General features: G+C 33.2%; 1 protein-coding gene across 1 annotated transcript in view; it reads left to right on the top strand.

Annotated features, from left to right (window-relative positions):
* Positions 1-13,488, top strand: part of STYX (serine/threonine/tyrosine interacting protein) — a 31,334-nt gene that overhangs the window by 13,335 nt on the left and 4,511 nt on the right. The window contains exons 4-10 of the mRNA XM_004681866.2: positions 1,493-1,590; positions 5,084-5,144; positions 5,537-5,573; positions 5,991-6,030; positions 6,128-6,178; positions 7,854-7,926; positions 12,580-12,673. Of these exons, the coding sequence (XP_004681923.1) occupies positions 1,493-1,590; positions 5,084-5,144; positions 5,537-5,573; positions 5,991-6,030; positions 6,128-6,178; positions 7,854-7,926; positions 12,580-12,673 (454 nt within the window). The remainder of the gene's footprint in view (positions 1-1,492; positions 1,591-5,083; positions 5,145-5,536; positions 5,574-5,990; positions 6,031-6,127; positions 6,179-7,853; positions 7,927-12,579; positions 12,674-13,488) is intronic.

The following is a 13,488-nucleotide window of genomic DNA, read 5'->3' as shown; positions in this document are numbered from 1 at the left end:
TTGATCTAGAACATTTGTACATCTGGAAACTTCTATAATTTTGATCTAGAACATTTGTACATCTGGAAACTTCTATAGTTTATCAACCAGCATTAATTAATGTCAGTTTAAAACTTTTAAAACCACCGTTGTCTCAGTCAACTTGGGATACTGCCATAAAGTATCATAGGATATCTTCTGAAGATAGGAGGTCTTAACTTAGATCAAGGTTAGATTTTGATAAAAGCCCTTTCTTTCCCTGACTTAACAGATAGCTGCCAGTCACTATGTAGGTACCCTTACATGGTGGAGAGAGGAGGCCCTCATGTCTCTGCTTATAAAAGAAGTAATTTCATTCTGGGTCACTATTCTTATAATGTTATCATTTACTTCCCAAAGATCCTTCCATCTAATACTATTCACCTTAGAGATTTACTGGGCTATTTCATGCAAAAAGTGAGAAATACATAGGATTAGAAACTGAAAATACAGAAAACTCAGGATTACTATTTCTGATTGCTTAAGCCAGCATGCTTTTTGTTCATTTATTGACCAGATAGTTATTGAACACCTGTGTTTTAGGCAGTTACACATACTTAATATGAATCAGTGTACAAATAAATTCTTGTTCCTTTGGAATTTACACTTTAGATATCAGAATACTATGTCTTCTACAAACATACTGTAATCACTTGCAAATAATATTTTTGATTATTTCTGAATTTTAAAAATAATTTCTATTGAGTATTAAATTGCTTTACCCCTAGAAGCACAGAAGTACCACATACTGCAATATCATTTGGAGTTCCATTTTTAACTTTATGAGGGTTTTAAAGCAATGAAAGGCTAATTAGGTTCTGCAAATATAAATTAATCTGACTAGAGAAAATATACACTGAGAGAGACAGGGGGTAGTCCAGAGTGTTGTGCTCTTATGCTACAATTAAATAGGTCAGTGATGTTGAACAACTATGTCTTAGTAGTCCCCTCTAATAATATTGTTACCGGTATATATTATTACCATTTATTAATATTACCCTTTATTTGCTATGTGCTGTCATTATGCCAGACACTTTACAAGTATCCTCATATGTAATTCTCTCAAGCTCTCAATAGGTAGATGTTTTCTCATTTTTCACATGAGAAAACTGAGCCATATAGCTTAGATCATTGACAGAACTGGCATCTAGAGCTTGGGTTCTTGTGATTCCAAAATCCATATCTTTTAACTATTTCATAGTATTATTTCCCCAAATAAAGTAATATAAGGCCCCATGTACAATAACCCTGTTATCCTTTTATGAAGATTTTTAATATATCAATCATAAATCATTGAACTATATTGCTGATCATTACAGGTATTTTATAAAACTAACTTTAATTCCCCTATACTTAGACTCAGATGTAGGTATATTCAAATGTTGAACCCTGTGTATTTTTAAACATCTGTGTTACAATAGGATGATGTTTGTATTTTAAACTATTTCTCTCCCCTGCTCCCCCTTTTTTATAGCTACCTATACTACAGAAACATGGAATAACCCATATAATATGCATAAGACAAAATATCGAAGCAAACTTTATAAAACCAAACTTTCAACAGTTATTTAGGTAAGAATTATTGCTGTGATACATAAAAATGTTAAGGATAGCAAACATGTAATAGAGTTTTTATTTCAAGTTGATTTTATTTTATCAGAATATCTTCTATACATATTTTATAAAGATGGGTCATATGGTACATCATATAAAATCAGTTTCCTTTAAAATATTTCAAATAAGTAATTCATGTACATATTGTAGAATTCTTAAGATTTAAAAGAATGTATTCTGAAAAGTAGGCTTTCCTATTCCTATCCCATAAGTACTTAAATTCCTTCCCTAAAGGCATCCATCATTACTTCTTGAGTACCTCCCAGTGTTATCTTACAAGTATATTCCTACTGATAAATTTTTATTTTATACTTTTTTAAAATATGTTTTTTGGAAATAGCTTTATGTCATTACTTAGGGAACTGTGTTCTTTTTAAGTTGCATAGTTGTCCATTGTATGACTATACTAAAATTTACTCAACCCATCTTCTCTTGTTGGACTTTTAAATTATTTCCAGATTTTTGCTAATATGGCATGTAGTTAATGTCAATGTGTATAGATCATTTAATTCATATTAAATATATAAATACGTATGATTCATAACATTAATATGTTACTGTGTCAGGAGTATAGATTTATAGAAGTGGAATTGCTTAATCACAGGATGAATATTTAAGATTTTTATGTTGCATATTGCCATCAAGTCCTGTGAGTTTGCATTTTCACTATGGAGTATATATAATATCTTCACTACAGAACTATAAACCATTTTTAACTTTTCCCGATGCTGGAATGAATAGAAGTGGTGTCTCATATTATTTTAATTTGCCTTTCTCATTTATGTTATAATGAGTACAGTTAAGCATCTTATTCTAACTTTAAATTTTATTATGTATCTATTTATACATTATTCTTCATTTTTATATAATGCATGCTTATCATCTTGGGTGTAATCCCCTAGAAATCCCAGCACCAATTCACCTGTTCACCATCACAATAGTCCCTTGTGTTCTTCCTACCCCTAATTTGATCCAACTTCCTCCCTACACCCCCTAACTTTATTTTTTAAACAGAGTGTATGTTATGTGATAAGAAGGGTACATAAAGATATACTAAAGCAGTTTTTTATTCTAAAGTTGTCTCTTTTCTCCTCTAAGCCCATACACTTAGCTTTTTTCCTAGGAGGCAGCTACTATTAACTCTTCCTGGAATATCATTCTAGAGATACTCTGTGTCTATAGAGAAGCATGTATGTTTAAAAATAGTTTCTTGCTCTGCTTTATTATAAAAATGAAAGCAACTTGAAATTCTGTTAGTACAAGACAACTTGAGATATGTTATGTAAACATAAAGTTTTGTGACCACAAAAAAGATATTTCTATGTGTGGTTAATGGGTGGGGGGTGTGCTCTGAGGTATATTAAATGAACAGAAGCAAGTTGCAAACAATGTATATACTCTTAATATGGCTTAAGATACATATAGTACATTAGGCATATATATCCTTGTATATACATAGAAAATTTCTGGGCTAATAGGCTAGAAATTTGACAGTGGCTATTCTGTGAACAGACATGTATTTGATGATAGTGGTACCTGTTTTTTCTTGCAAATATTTTTATACTGTTAGAATATTTTACTGTGTATATATAATTTTTTAGTTAAGAAACTAGTTTTTAGAAAAGAATGTATATTCTATAATAGATTTAATATTTTGTAATTGTTAAATATTTGTTCTTATAAGTATTTTGGAAAATATAAAATGACACCAAGAAAAGTGTTTTTTTACAGGTTGTCCACAACCCAGAGGGAACAATTTAGTATATTTACTTAAAAAAAAAAAAGATTTATTTGTTTGTTTATTTATGCATTCATGCATGCATGCATACAGAACTGGGGTAGAAGCCAGAGGTGCAAGGGCAGTGAAAATATTCGCCAGAAGCAGAGTGGGAAGCAGAACAGGCAGATCAATGGAAGTACACTGCTGAGGGAATCAGCGGGCAGGTCACAAGAGGTCTGCCACGCCATGTTTATCGCCTCTGGGGCCAGGGAGGGAACTGGCACTGAAGTGACTGCTCTGGCTTGCAGTGCTGCATCCTAACCTGTTACACCACCAGGGAGGGCCAGTATACTTCCTTTTATAGCTGTTACTCTCAGCTTTATGTTTATTAGGCTTACTACATAAACTTAAATACATTAAGGAAAATAAAAATATTGTATATTAAACTGCCATGCTATAGAGTTCTAATTTGTATAGAATTTTTGTTTTTTTTGTACCAAAGTGTTCTGGGTGCAGTTTTTTTTTTTTTTTTTTTAAGATAGATTATTTATTTATACATACAGAACTGAGGTATAGGGCAGAGGTCTAGTGGGTGAGAGAATTCACCAGAGGCAGAATGGAGAGCAGAATAGTTAGATGTACTAAAATACACTGCTGATAGGAGCAGTAGGTGGGTCAGCAGAGGTCTGCCATTCCATATGGGTCATCTCCCTGGCCAGGGATTTAGCCTTTGCTGCAGTGGCTGTGATAGCTTCATAGTGCTGTGCTTTAACTGGTTGCACCACCATGGAGGGCCCCAGGTTTCTTTTTAATACCAATGGAAGAAACCTTTTTCCTCAGATTTAGAATACTAGATTACAAATTGATAGTTCTACTAGTAGTTTTGATATTCAGTGGCACAAAGTAAAATATTTTAGTTTGACTGTAAAATAACTCCTCCCTCCCAAACAGGTTTTTGTATAGTAGGCTTTATTTCATTATGGATATAGTGTCTAACCCTGGAATTCTGAAATCTCTGTGATAAACCCTGATTTTAGTGAATTTGCAAGCTAAACAATCTGAACTGTAGTTTTTAAAAAAAAATTTGACTGTAAAAATTTATTTTATGACTTCATTACCTTTATGTAATAGTTGTGCTGATAAATAGGTGGATTAGAAGTGGAATTTTTCATCACATAAACCTAGCATTATTTGATAATATCTTAAATGTTTTTCAGAGTGTAAATTTCCAAACATGTAGTCTCTTGGCTGTTTTTTGTTCTACTTAAGATTTGTTCATACAACAAATGGTTGACTTATGACTATTGGATTGTCATCTTCTGTTTTGATTAGCTTCCTAATCAGTCTTTCAGACTCTGGGCTTCCTCTAAGTTGGCCTGGTAGGGTTAGGAGGAGGTGATCACAGAGCCACTCAGAAAAGAATCTGATAGTCCAAGGAAAGTTGATAGAAATAGAAAAGTAACAATAAGGAATACAAATGTGTTTGTCATTACTTATGCCCAATGTGATTTTCTGTTTTAACTGCATAGATTTTTTTGTACTAAAATACCAGAGAAATGTTATTTAAGCCTAAATGTTAATGTCTTCAAAGCAGTGTGAAACCTGTTTCTTGGGAGTATAATACTTTGAAAGTTGTTCTGCATTCTTTGTGTTTTATGAACAGTTTTAGAATTTTTTATAGATGGAATTTTATCTGAAAGTGTACTTACCACAAAATAATTTTATTTTCAGATATTTAGTCTTGGATATTGCAGATAATCCAGTTGAAAATATAATACGTTTTTTTCCCATGGTAGGTACCAATATTTGAATATTTAAGATTTCTTTGTAACTTGAATCCTTGATTGTGGTTCTAAAACTTAATGAGACATAATTCTCTTGAATATTACTTTTGCTCTGTTGGGACTGAAAATTGTGGAGTTTATTTCAAGGAAAATGTATTATTTTCAAACCTTTTTATGGTGTTAAAAATTTAAGAAGTCATATTCTGAATGTATTAAATTCAAGTTAAATTTTCACTCCTACATTATTTTTAGATCTTATAATACCTGTTTTAAAGCAGGAAATTTTGTATTTTGGTAATTTTTATTCATATAAATTAGCAGGAAATTATTGTTTGTATATATGTGTTTTATACTTATATTAATCCCCATTTTATTTTAATGCATTATATTTTGCCTTCAGACTAAAGAATTTATTGATGGGAGCTTACAAACTGGAGGTAAATAATAATCATTTTGCTTAGCTAACATTTTTAGAAAGTTGTTTTTTGTACTTTTAGTTAATATTTGTCTCAAATGATATGGATGTTATAACCACAGATAGTAGACTGTTCTAATTTAAAATTTTTTTAACATGTTTCATTTGTATAGACACTATTTAGAGTCTATACATAACTGTATAACTATTTTCAAATTCTGGATCATCTCTAATCTCTTTAACCGTAAAGTTATGTTGTGTTTGCTACATAGTATAAATAAGTCCTAGAGATCTGAAAATTAGTAAATATCCAATCGGTATATATAAAACAAAATGTTTAAGAAAAGATATTTTAGTATTTTATAATACATGGTTTCAACGTATTTTAGGTGTTGAATCATGTGCTTTTATATCAGAATAACTATTTCTTGTTTTTCAGGAAAAGTTCTTGTCCATGGAAATGCAGGGATCTCCAGGAGGTATGAAGTTAGAAATAATCTTACTTTTAGCATTTATTAATGAGCTATGTTTTCTGTTTGTTTTTTTTTTTTTCTAAATTTTTTTCCCCCTCTTCAGTGCTGCCTTTGTTATTGCATACATTATGGAAACATTTGGAATGAAGTACAGGTAAGAAAGTACTCTGAAACCTAGTCACAATTTAAATTCTCATTAAAATGAAACTTAGTGGAAATGGGTTGGAAGTTTGAAGTTGATTTCTTCTGATTTTGTCATTTAGTCATGGTTAACTAGTCAAGCCCTTATATTCTTATGGTTAGTCTTTCAGCTGTTGTAGCTTTTCTGCTTTGTATAGATAATGCTTAGGCTAATATTTTTGGTTTTATGAAGTTAACGATAATTGTTATTAATTTATGAAGCCAAGGTAGCTATAGTAGAAACAATACATGGAAAATTATTTATTACTACGAATTGGTTAGTTCCCATTTTAAATCTGTAAGATATAGTTGTTATTGCTTACCTTCTTTAAAAGGTAAACTTAATTCTGTTTTTCTTTCCTTCCATAAAAAGTTACCTAGATTTGTTCTAGAATAAATCAGTCTTAGCCAAAACCAACCTTCTCAGGCATACTACACAGATAAAATGGAGAAAGAGAGGAGCTGAGGGAGCAGGTTCATGAGCTTCTTGCCTTCAAACAAATCCAAATTTGACTAGTGTAAAGTTTTTCTTAGTGTTTCTTGTGAACAAGTTAAAGACCTGGGAGTCACTGACACTTCTTTCTTTTTCACCCCACTTCTCCCAAACCAAACCATTACCAAATTCTTTTTTATGTCCTGAAATACAACTTGAGTCCATCTTTTCATTACTTAACTCCGCTAATACAAACTCCAGTTTTGTATTTCCACTTTCTTAGTAATTATTTAAATGGTTTCATTTATTCTTTCTTTCTTTAGTCTTTGCGGTAGACTAGTATTTTAGAATTACTTACCCCAAAAGGTCTGAAGGGTTTCTGACCCTTAATAATTTTTAACATGGCCAGTAAACTTTGTATTGCATACCTCTGTCACCCTCTTCTGCCCTTATACCATCAACACATACAGTTCTCATTTGAACTTCTCAGCATTGGATCTAATGCCTGACTTACAGTATACATTTGAATGCTTATTTGTTTGTTATCTTTTATGTTAAAATTACAGTGGAAAAGTTTGCTTAACAGACCAGTTCTTAAAATTAATATCATTTGAATAAAATGCTTATCTTAATTGAAAAAGATTAATAAGCATTAGTAGGCTTTTTGTTTTATATATTTTCTATTATTTGGTATCTTGTCAGTAATAATATTAATAGTGAAAATAACTTCCATTTATTGGGTTTCTGCTTTGTGCAGGTACTATTGTAGGCACTTTGATCTCATTTAAGCCTCACAGGAACACAAGGAAGTAGATATACTTCTCATTTAACCAATGATTATATTTTGAGCATGTGCTATGTGACAGATGCTATACAAGGTGCTTTACATTTACTATCTTCCATCTTCACAATAGCCCTCCAAGGTAAGGTACAATTATAATTCCCGTTTTACAGATAAGTTAAGCTCAGAGAAGTTGAGTAATTTCCCCTAGGACACACAGCTGGTAAGCAGAGGGATTGTGATACTTAGCCTGAGTATGCCATTGATTTTTTTTTTTTCCCACTAAATTCACTATCCCTCTGTAGTGCAAGTTCTATAAATAAGATTTCCTATTTTAGGTAAATTTTTAGATAAGCTCATATTTTAGGTAAATTCTGGAAAAAGTTGATGTTAATTCATGAAGTGATACCATCTTAATTTTCTATTTGTTTTCAGAGATGCATTTGCTTATGTTCAAGAAAGAAGATTTTGCATTAATCCTAATGCTGGATTTGTCCATCAACTTCAGGTAATTTATCACTTTTTCTTCAAGACAATACAGAAAATAGAGTAGTTAGAATCTTATGTTCATGTGATTAGGTATAAAATTTACTTTGTAATACTGAAAATTTGCCATAACCTGATTAATTTTTTATTTGTTTACATCTCTAAAAGTTGTTTTAAAGCATATAATACCAGTCATAATAATTTTAAGCACATTTTTAAATCTTAAGGTAAAATATTGATCTTTAAAATCTCTTCAATTTTTTTTTTTTTATGTTTAGATTACACTGAACAGAACTATGTGTACTGTAGCAGCTTTTTCTATTTAACTTTTCTTCTATGTTCTATCTTACTGGCACTTGGAAGGTGCACTAAAAATAATTAAGATGAACTTGTGAATTGTCAATTGGATTATATAATTTTTTCTAAGAAAGAAAATCATAGGTTTAAGAATGTACTCTGGCTAATTCTATCCAGTTTTGTGGGAATAAATCTCACATTGAGATATCAAAAGCATTACAAAATAAGATGTCTCAGTTACCAAACTTTATAGATTTCACTCCATCTTTAGTTTTTACTATGTTTACCAACACAGGATCATCTAATATTTTACCCTCTTTTATTGCTCCTGCCACTTCCTGTTTGTTAATCCTTAGTTCTATATCTGTGTAGAACTCCAGCTTCTATATTCAACTCCTGAGTTTGTTTTTAGCATTGTTTGCAAGAAAAGTTTATAGAAACATTGTGAGTCCTGACAAGTTGGGAAATATTTTTCTTTTGCCTTTACATTTGAAAGACAGTTGGCTAGATATAAAATTTTTATTTAATACGTCTTCCCTTACGGGTTTGCACAAAGGCCTGCCGTTAAATATTGTTCCAGGGAAATCTGAAGGAAGGCTAATTAAAAAAACTTTTCCCTTAGATGACTTGGTTAGGAGGATGCATTGTCTGTGTGATCATAGAATGTTTTATGAAGGTAAACCTGCTGAGTACTCTTTTTTCTGAGTCATACTGTGCCTTACTACTTGCAGAATTAAGCCTTCCTTTATTTCAGGGACATGTCTCATAATGTATTGTTTCATCAGGCATTTGTTTGGCACTATTCTAGGTACTGGCAGTGAAGCAGAGACTGAAACAGACATATTCTTTTTTTAAAGATTTATTTATTTGTGCAGACAGAACTGGGGTACAGGCCAGAGGCTCAGGGGCGGCGAGAGGCTTCACCAGAGACAGAGTGGGAAGCAGAACAGGCAGATCGACGAAGTACACTGCTGAGGGAGGCAGCGGGCAGGTCAGGAGAGGTCTGGCTCGCCATGTGGTCTCCTCCGGGGCAGGCGGCAGGCGGGAATCGAACTCATGCGGAAGTGGCTTTAGCTTCTCAGTACTGTGCTTTAACCCACTGTGCCACCAGGGAGGGCCCTTTTTCTTTTTTTTTTTTTTAAGAATTATTTATGATTACAGAACTGGGGTATTGCCAGAGATGCAGGGGCGGTGATTCGCCAGGGGAGCACAATAGGCAGACTGACGAAGTATACTGCTGAGGAGAGCAGCAGGCGAGACAGAAAAGAACGCCACACCATGTGGATCACCTCCGGGGTTTGGGATCAAACCCGCATTGAAACAGCTGCAGCTAGCTTGCAGTTCTGGGTCCTAACCCACTGCACCACCAGGGAGGGCCTGAAACCATCATACTCTAATGGGTGAATTAGACAATAAACAAAGGTAAAATGTGGTAGGTCAGATGCTGGTGAGAAAAATGAGAATTGGCCATATAAGGGTGTGACATGAATTGCATTTTTAAAAGGTGATTAGAGAAGTCCTTATTGTAAATGGGATGTTTGAACAAAGACTTGGAAAAATTAAAAAAAAAAAATCTGACAGGTAGGAGACATATATCTAGGCCTTTGACCTGTAAGGGAAGAAATAACCTTATAATAAAAGCATTTTGGCTACTATGTTAAATACAATGCAATCTATTTGTGTATACTGTAGGGGGAATTGAGGATAAGGGTAGACCCAAGTACACCAGCAAGTATAATGCAGTCAAGAGAGAATACTGAAGTGGTGTTAGGGGAAGGGTGAGAAGAGTTCAGCTTCTGGATTTATTTGACAGTATAGCTAAGAGGATTTGCTAATGAATTGTAGAGAGAGAGTAGTCTGAATCTAAACCTTTTAGCCTGAACAATTGAAAAAGGACCTGGTACTTAACCAGGGAGAAACGTCAATGGAAGGTTTGAAGGAAGTGAAATCAAGAGCACAGTTTTGGTTATGTTAAAGTTCATGATATATTAGATTAGACCTTAGGTAGTTGTAAGTCTGGAGTTCACAAGGAAGAACTGTATATATAGAAATGGTCAGTGTATATGTGCTGTTGAAAGCTTGAGTCTGGACGAAGTCACTAGGGGAGTGAGTATAAGAAGAGATTTATTAACTTTTATAATTTAAAAGTAGGAATCTAATGTACTTCAACATGTAGAGGTTGAGTAGACAAGAAGTTAGCAAAAGAGATAGAAAAGAATGGCCAAAGTGGTTACTGTTACTCTACTCAGAAGAAAATTAAATGACCTGGTGTTTAGAAAGTCAGGTAAAACAATTGAAGAAGTAGGGAATGATACACTTTGTCAAAGGCTAAGAGGTTGAGACAGGACTGATAATTGACATTAGAATGGGGACACTGGTGTCCCTGATACAGTTTTTGTAGAGGGGAGATCATCATTATTATTGCTGCTCAGAGTTGAAGAGATGTGAACAGCAAGGATAATTCTAAAGATTATGCTTTGAAGGGAAAATTGGAAATGGAGGTAGAACTAGAATTAATGGGTAAGGGTGTTTTCTGAAATGGTAGGAAGTGTATTTGTGCACTAACTGGAACAATCCTGGAGAAAAGGAAAAATAATGTGCTAGAATTGCATGGTATGGTCAGTTTTTCTTTGTTGATTCTATTATGTCTATCTTTTTTGTGGGTTTTTCCCCTTCCCACTTTATTGAGCTGTAATAGTCACTGTCTTCTCTCTTTTCATATTTCTTCCTTTTATCTCTCTGAACTCATTCCGGAAATGCTGTGTTGTTGGTTTCATTGAAAATCATTCATGATTTTCTTCTGCTTCACGGTGTAATTTTCATTCTCTGTTCTTTATATGACTTGGTGTTAATGTTGCTTTTCCCCCACTTTTGCATAAGACTTTATTGCTTCTTTTTTGATTATCTATCATGTTTCAAATTGAGGTATTTCATCTTAGATATGTTATAAATAATTTTTGGAAACAGGGCCAATGAAGTGACTGGGAAAGGCAGATCTCTTAAATTTTCCCAGTAGTCTTTGAAGCTTGCTTCACCAATGCTTTCTGTGGTGGTGTGAATCTTACTTGATGTGTAGGCAACAGAGTCTTTGCATAGGTTTTTCTTGTTTAGATTGATAAGCATTTGATGCACATTATAATCACCTGGGAGGGACCTTATCTACTTCAAGTTTTAAAATTCCTTAGGTGACTGGCTGGTCTTCAGGTATAGCTAGAGCTAGGCTGGAGAATTACTGATTTAGCCATTACTTTTAGCTGACCAAGATCAGCAGATGGTTGCTACATGCATCCTAGTTTCCCTTCCATCTTACTATACCTGTAGCTTGCTTCCGGCAGAAATATCAGGTGTGGGTGTTCATATTTTCCTTAACATGCCTTGTCTCTTCCTATAGTTCATTTATTTTTCTTGACTTCAATCACACTACACAAGGACTTGTTTGTTGTATCGTGGGTATGCAACCTTATTTTATTTTTTGACAACCCTGAACTGTACCTAGCTTTCCTGGAATCTGCAGAGACAGTCTTCTTTTGTACCTGGCTTAGTCTGGTTCCAGTGTGTGTGTTACAAAGGGGTGAGGGGGCTTGTACACACACACGTAGTTAGATACATTACATACAGAAAATACCTAAAATGCAAATAAACATACACATAACCAATATCCAGATCAATAAACTGCATGTTTGTAAATATTCCAAAAACCCACTTGATGCCCTACTCTAACCACAACTCTCTTTCGCCCTTTGTAAGATGACCACAATCTTGACCTGTCAGTTCCTTATTTTTCCTTCTTCTCATATTCAGAGTTAGATATTTTCTAATTTCATCTAACAAAAAGTTTTACTGTTTTTAGAAAGGGGAGACACATGCCTTGATTTCACCAACTTTCACTGGAAGTAGAAGTGTTAAGGAATTATAGAAGCAAATATATTCTTGAATCCAGAATATTTTATTCTTATTTTTAAAGTTATTTGCAGTTTTATATAGCATTTTCTTTTTACTGGATTTCATTTCATTCTTAGAATAATTTTATGAGATTGCACATTTGTGTTTTTGGCTTGTATGCTTGTGTGTATGTGTATGTATTAACAGATGCGACAGATCACATGGCTCATGCCTCAGTGGCAGAAATCACATACTGAGTGGGAGCTCGTTATGTAGTGTGTTGGTGCAAGCTATTTGCCTGACTTCATTTTTAGTGTCATCAATAAATATGAAATTACGGGGCAGGAATTATAAGCATGAATTTCTCTTACAATAATAATGGAACCAGATTTTTCAGCATAAATTAAGAAAACTAAATTTATATATTAATCACTGTTAAAAAGTATTCAAGAACTTAAACACATACGTGAAATCTTTAAAATCTTTATTTTTTTAGGAATATGAAGCCATCTACCTAGCAAAATTAACAATACAGATGATGTCGCCACTCCAGATAGAAAGGTCATTATCTGTTCATTCTGGCACCACAGGTAAGAATTTTTTTTATTCTGGAAAAAGTTAGAGAGAAAGATGGTATGAAACGTAGGAAGAAAACTTTATTCACTTATTACAAGCTACACTGAACAATTTAAATTGCTTAGAAAACTTTGAGGGTACTAGTCATTTAAAATAAGATAATTTTCATTTTAATTTATTACTATATATTACATTGAACTTTTGCTATATGTACATCATTGAACCTATTTAGTTAGAAGCATATGCTGGTTGAAAGATCAAAGTTCTGCTTGATAGCATAATTGTTTCAAAGATTAAAGTAAGAGATTCTGGAGAAGGGAGTGCCTATGAACATTTAGAGCTTCTCTACTTTAAAAATAAATAATTAATAAGCGAAAACACCTTTCCATTCAGTAAGGTGATTAGTATGAGCTAACCTGTTTTCTCTTGTTATCAATATTTCAGTCCTTTCTCTATTCCCTATTTCAGCTCACCCCCCCCCATTTCACTGTTAATAATTCAAGCATTCTTTCATAGTTCTAAAATTCTACCTGTGTTACCCTTGTTTGCTTTTTGCTAGAGTACTCATGGAATTTATTTATGCCACCCTTCCCCATAGTTCATTTCAATCTCATTTATAACAACAGCCCTTATAAAATAGAACAGGTTACATACCTAGTTACTCCTGGACCTGGAAATTGAACATTAATGATCTGATCCAAAAATTGAGCACTCTTCATTACATTATTGCACTGCTTATAGTTATAATATATACACATACCTTAGACTCTACTTTGTAGTTAACCATTGACTCTTTTATTCCCTTTGCCAATTCTAGTCAGTTTCCAAA

Source organism: Condylura cristata, unplaced genomic scaffold (genome assembly GCF_000260355.1).
Source record: "Condylura cristata isolate star-nosed mole 26May11 unplaced genomic scaffold, ConCri1.0 scaffold00013, whole genome shotgun sequence".
NCBI lineage: Eukaryota > Metazoa > Chordata > Mammalia > Eulipotyphla > Talpidae > Condylura > Condylura cristata.
Note: the sequence above shows the minus strand (reverse complement) of the source record. Positions and strands in the feature narration are given on the sequence as shown.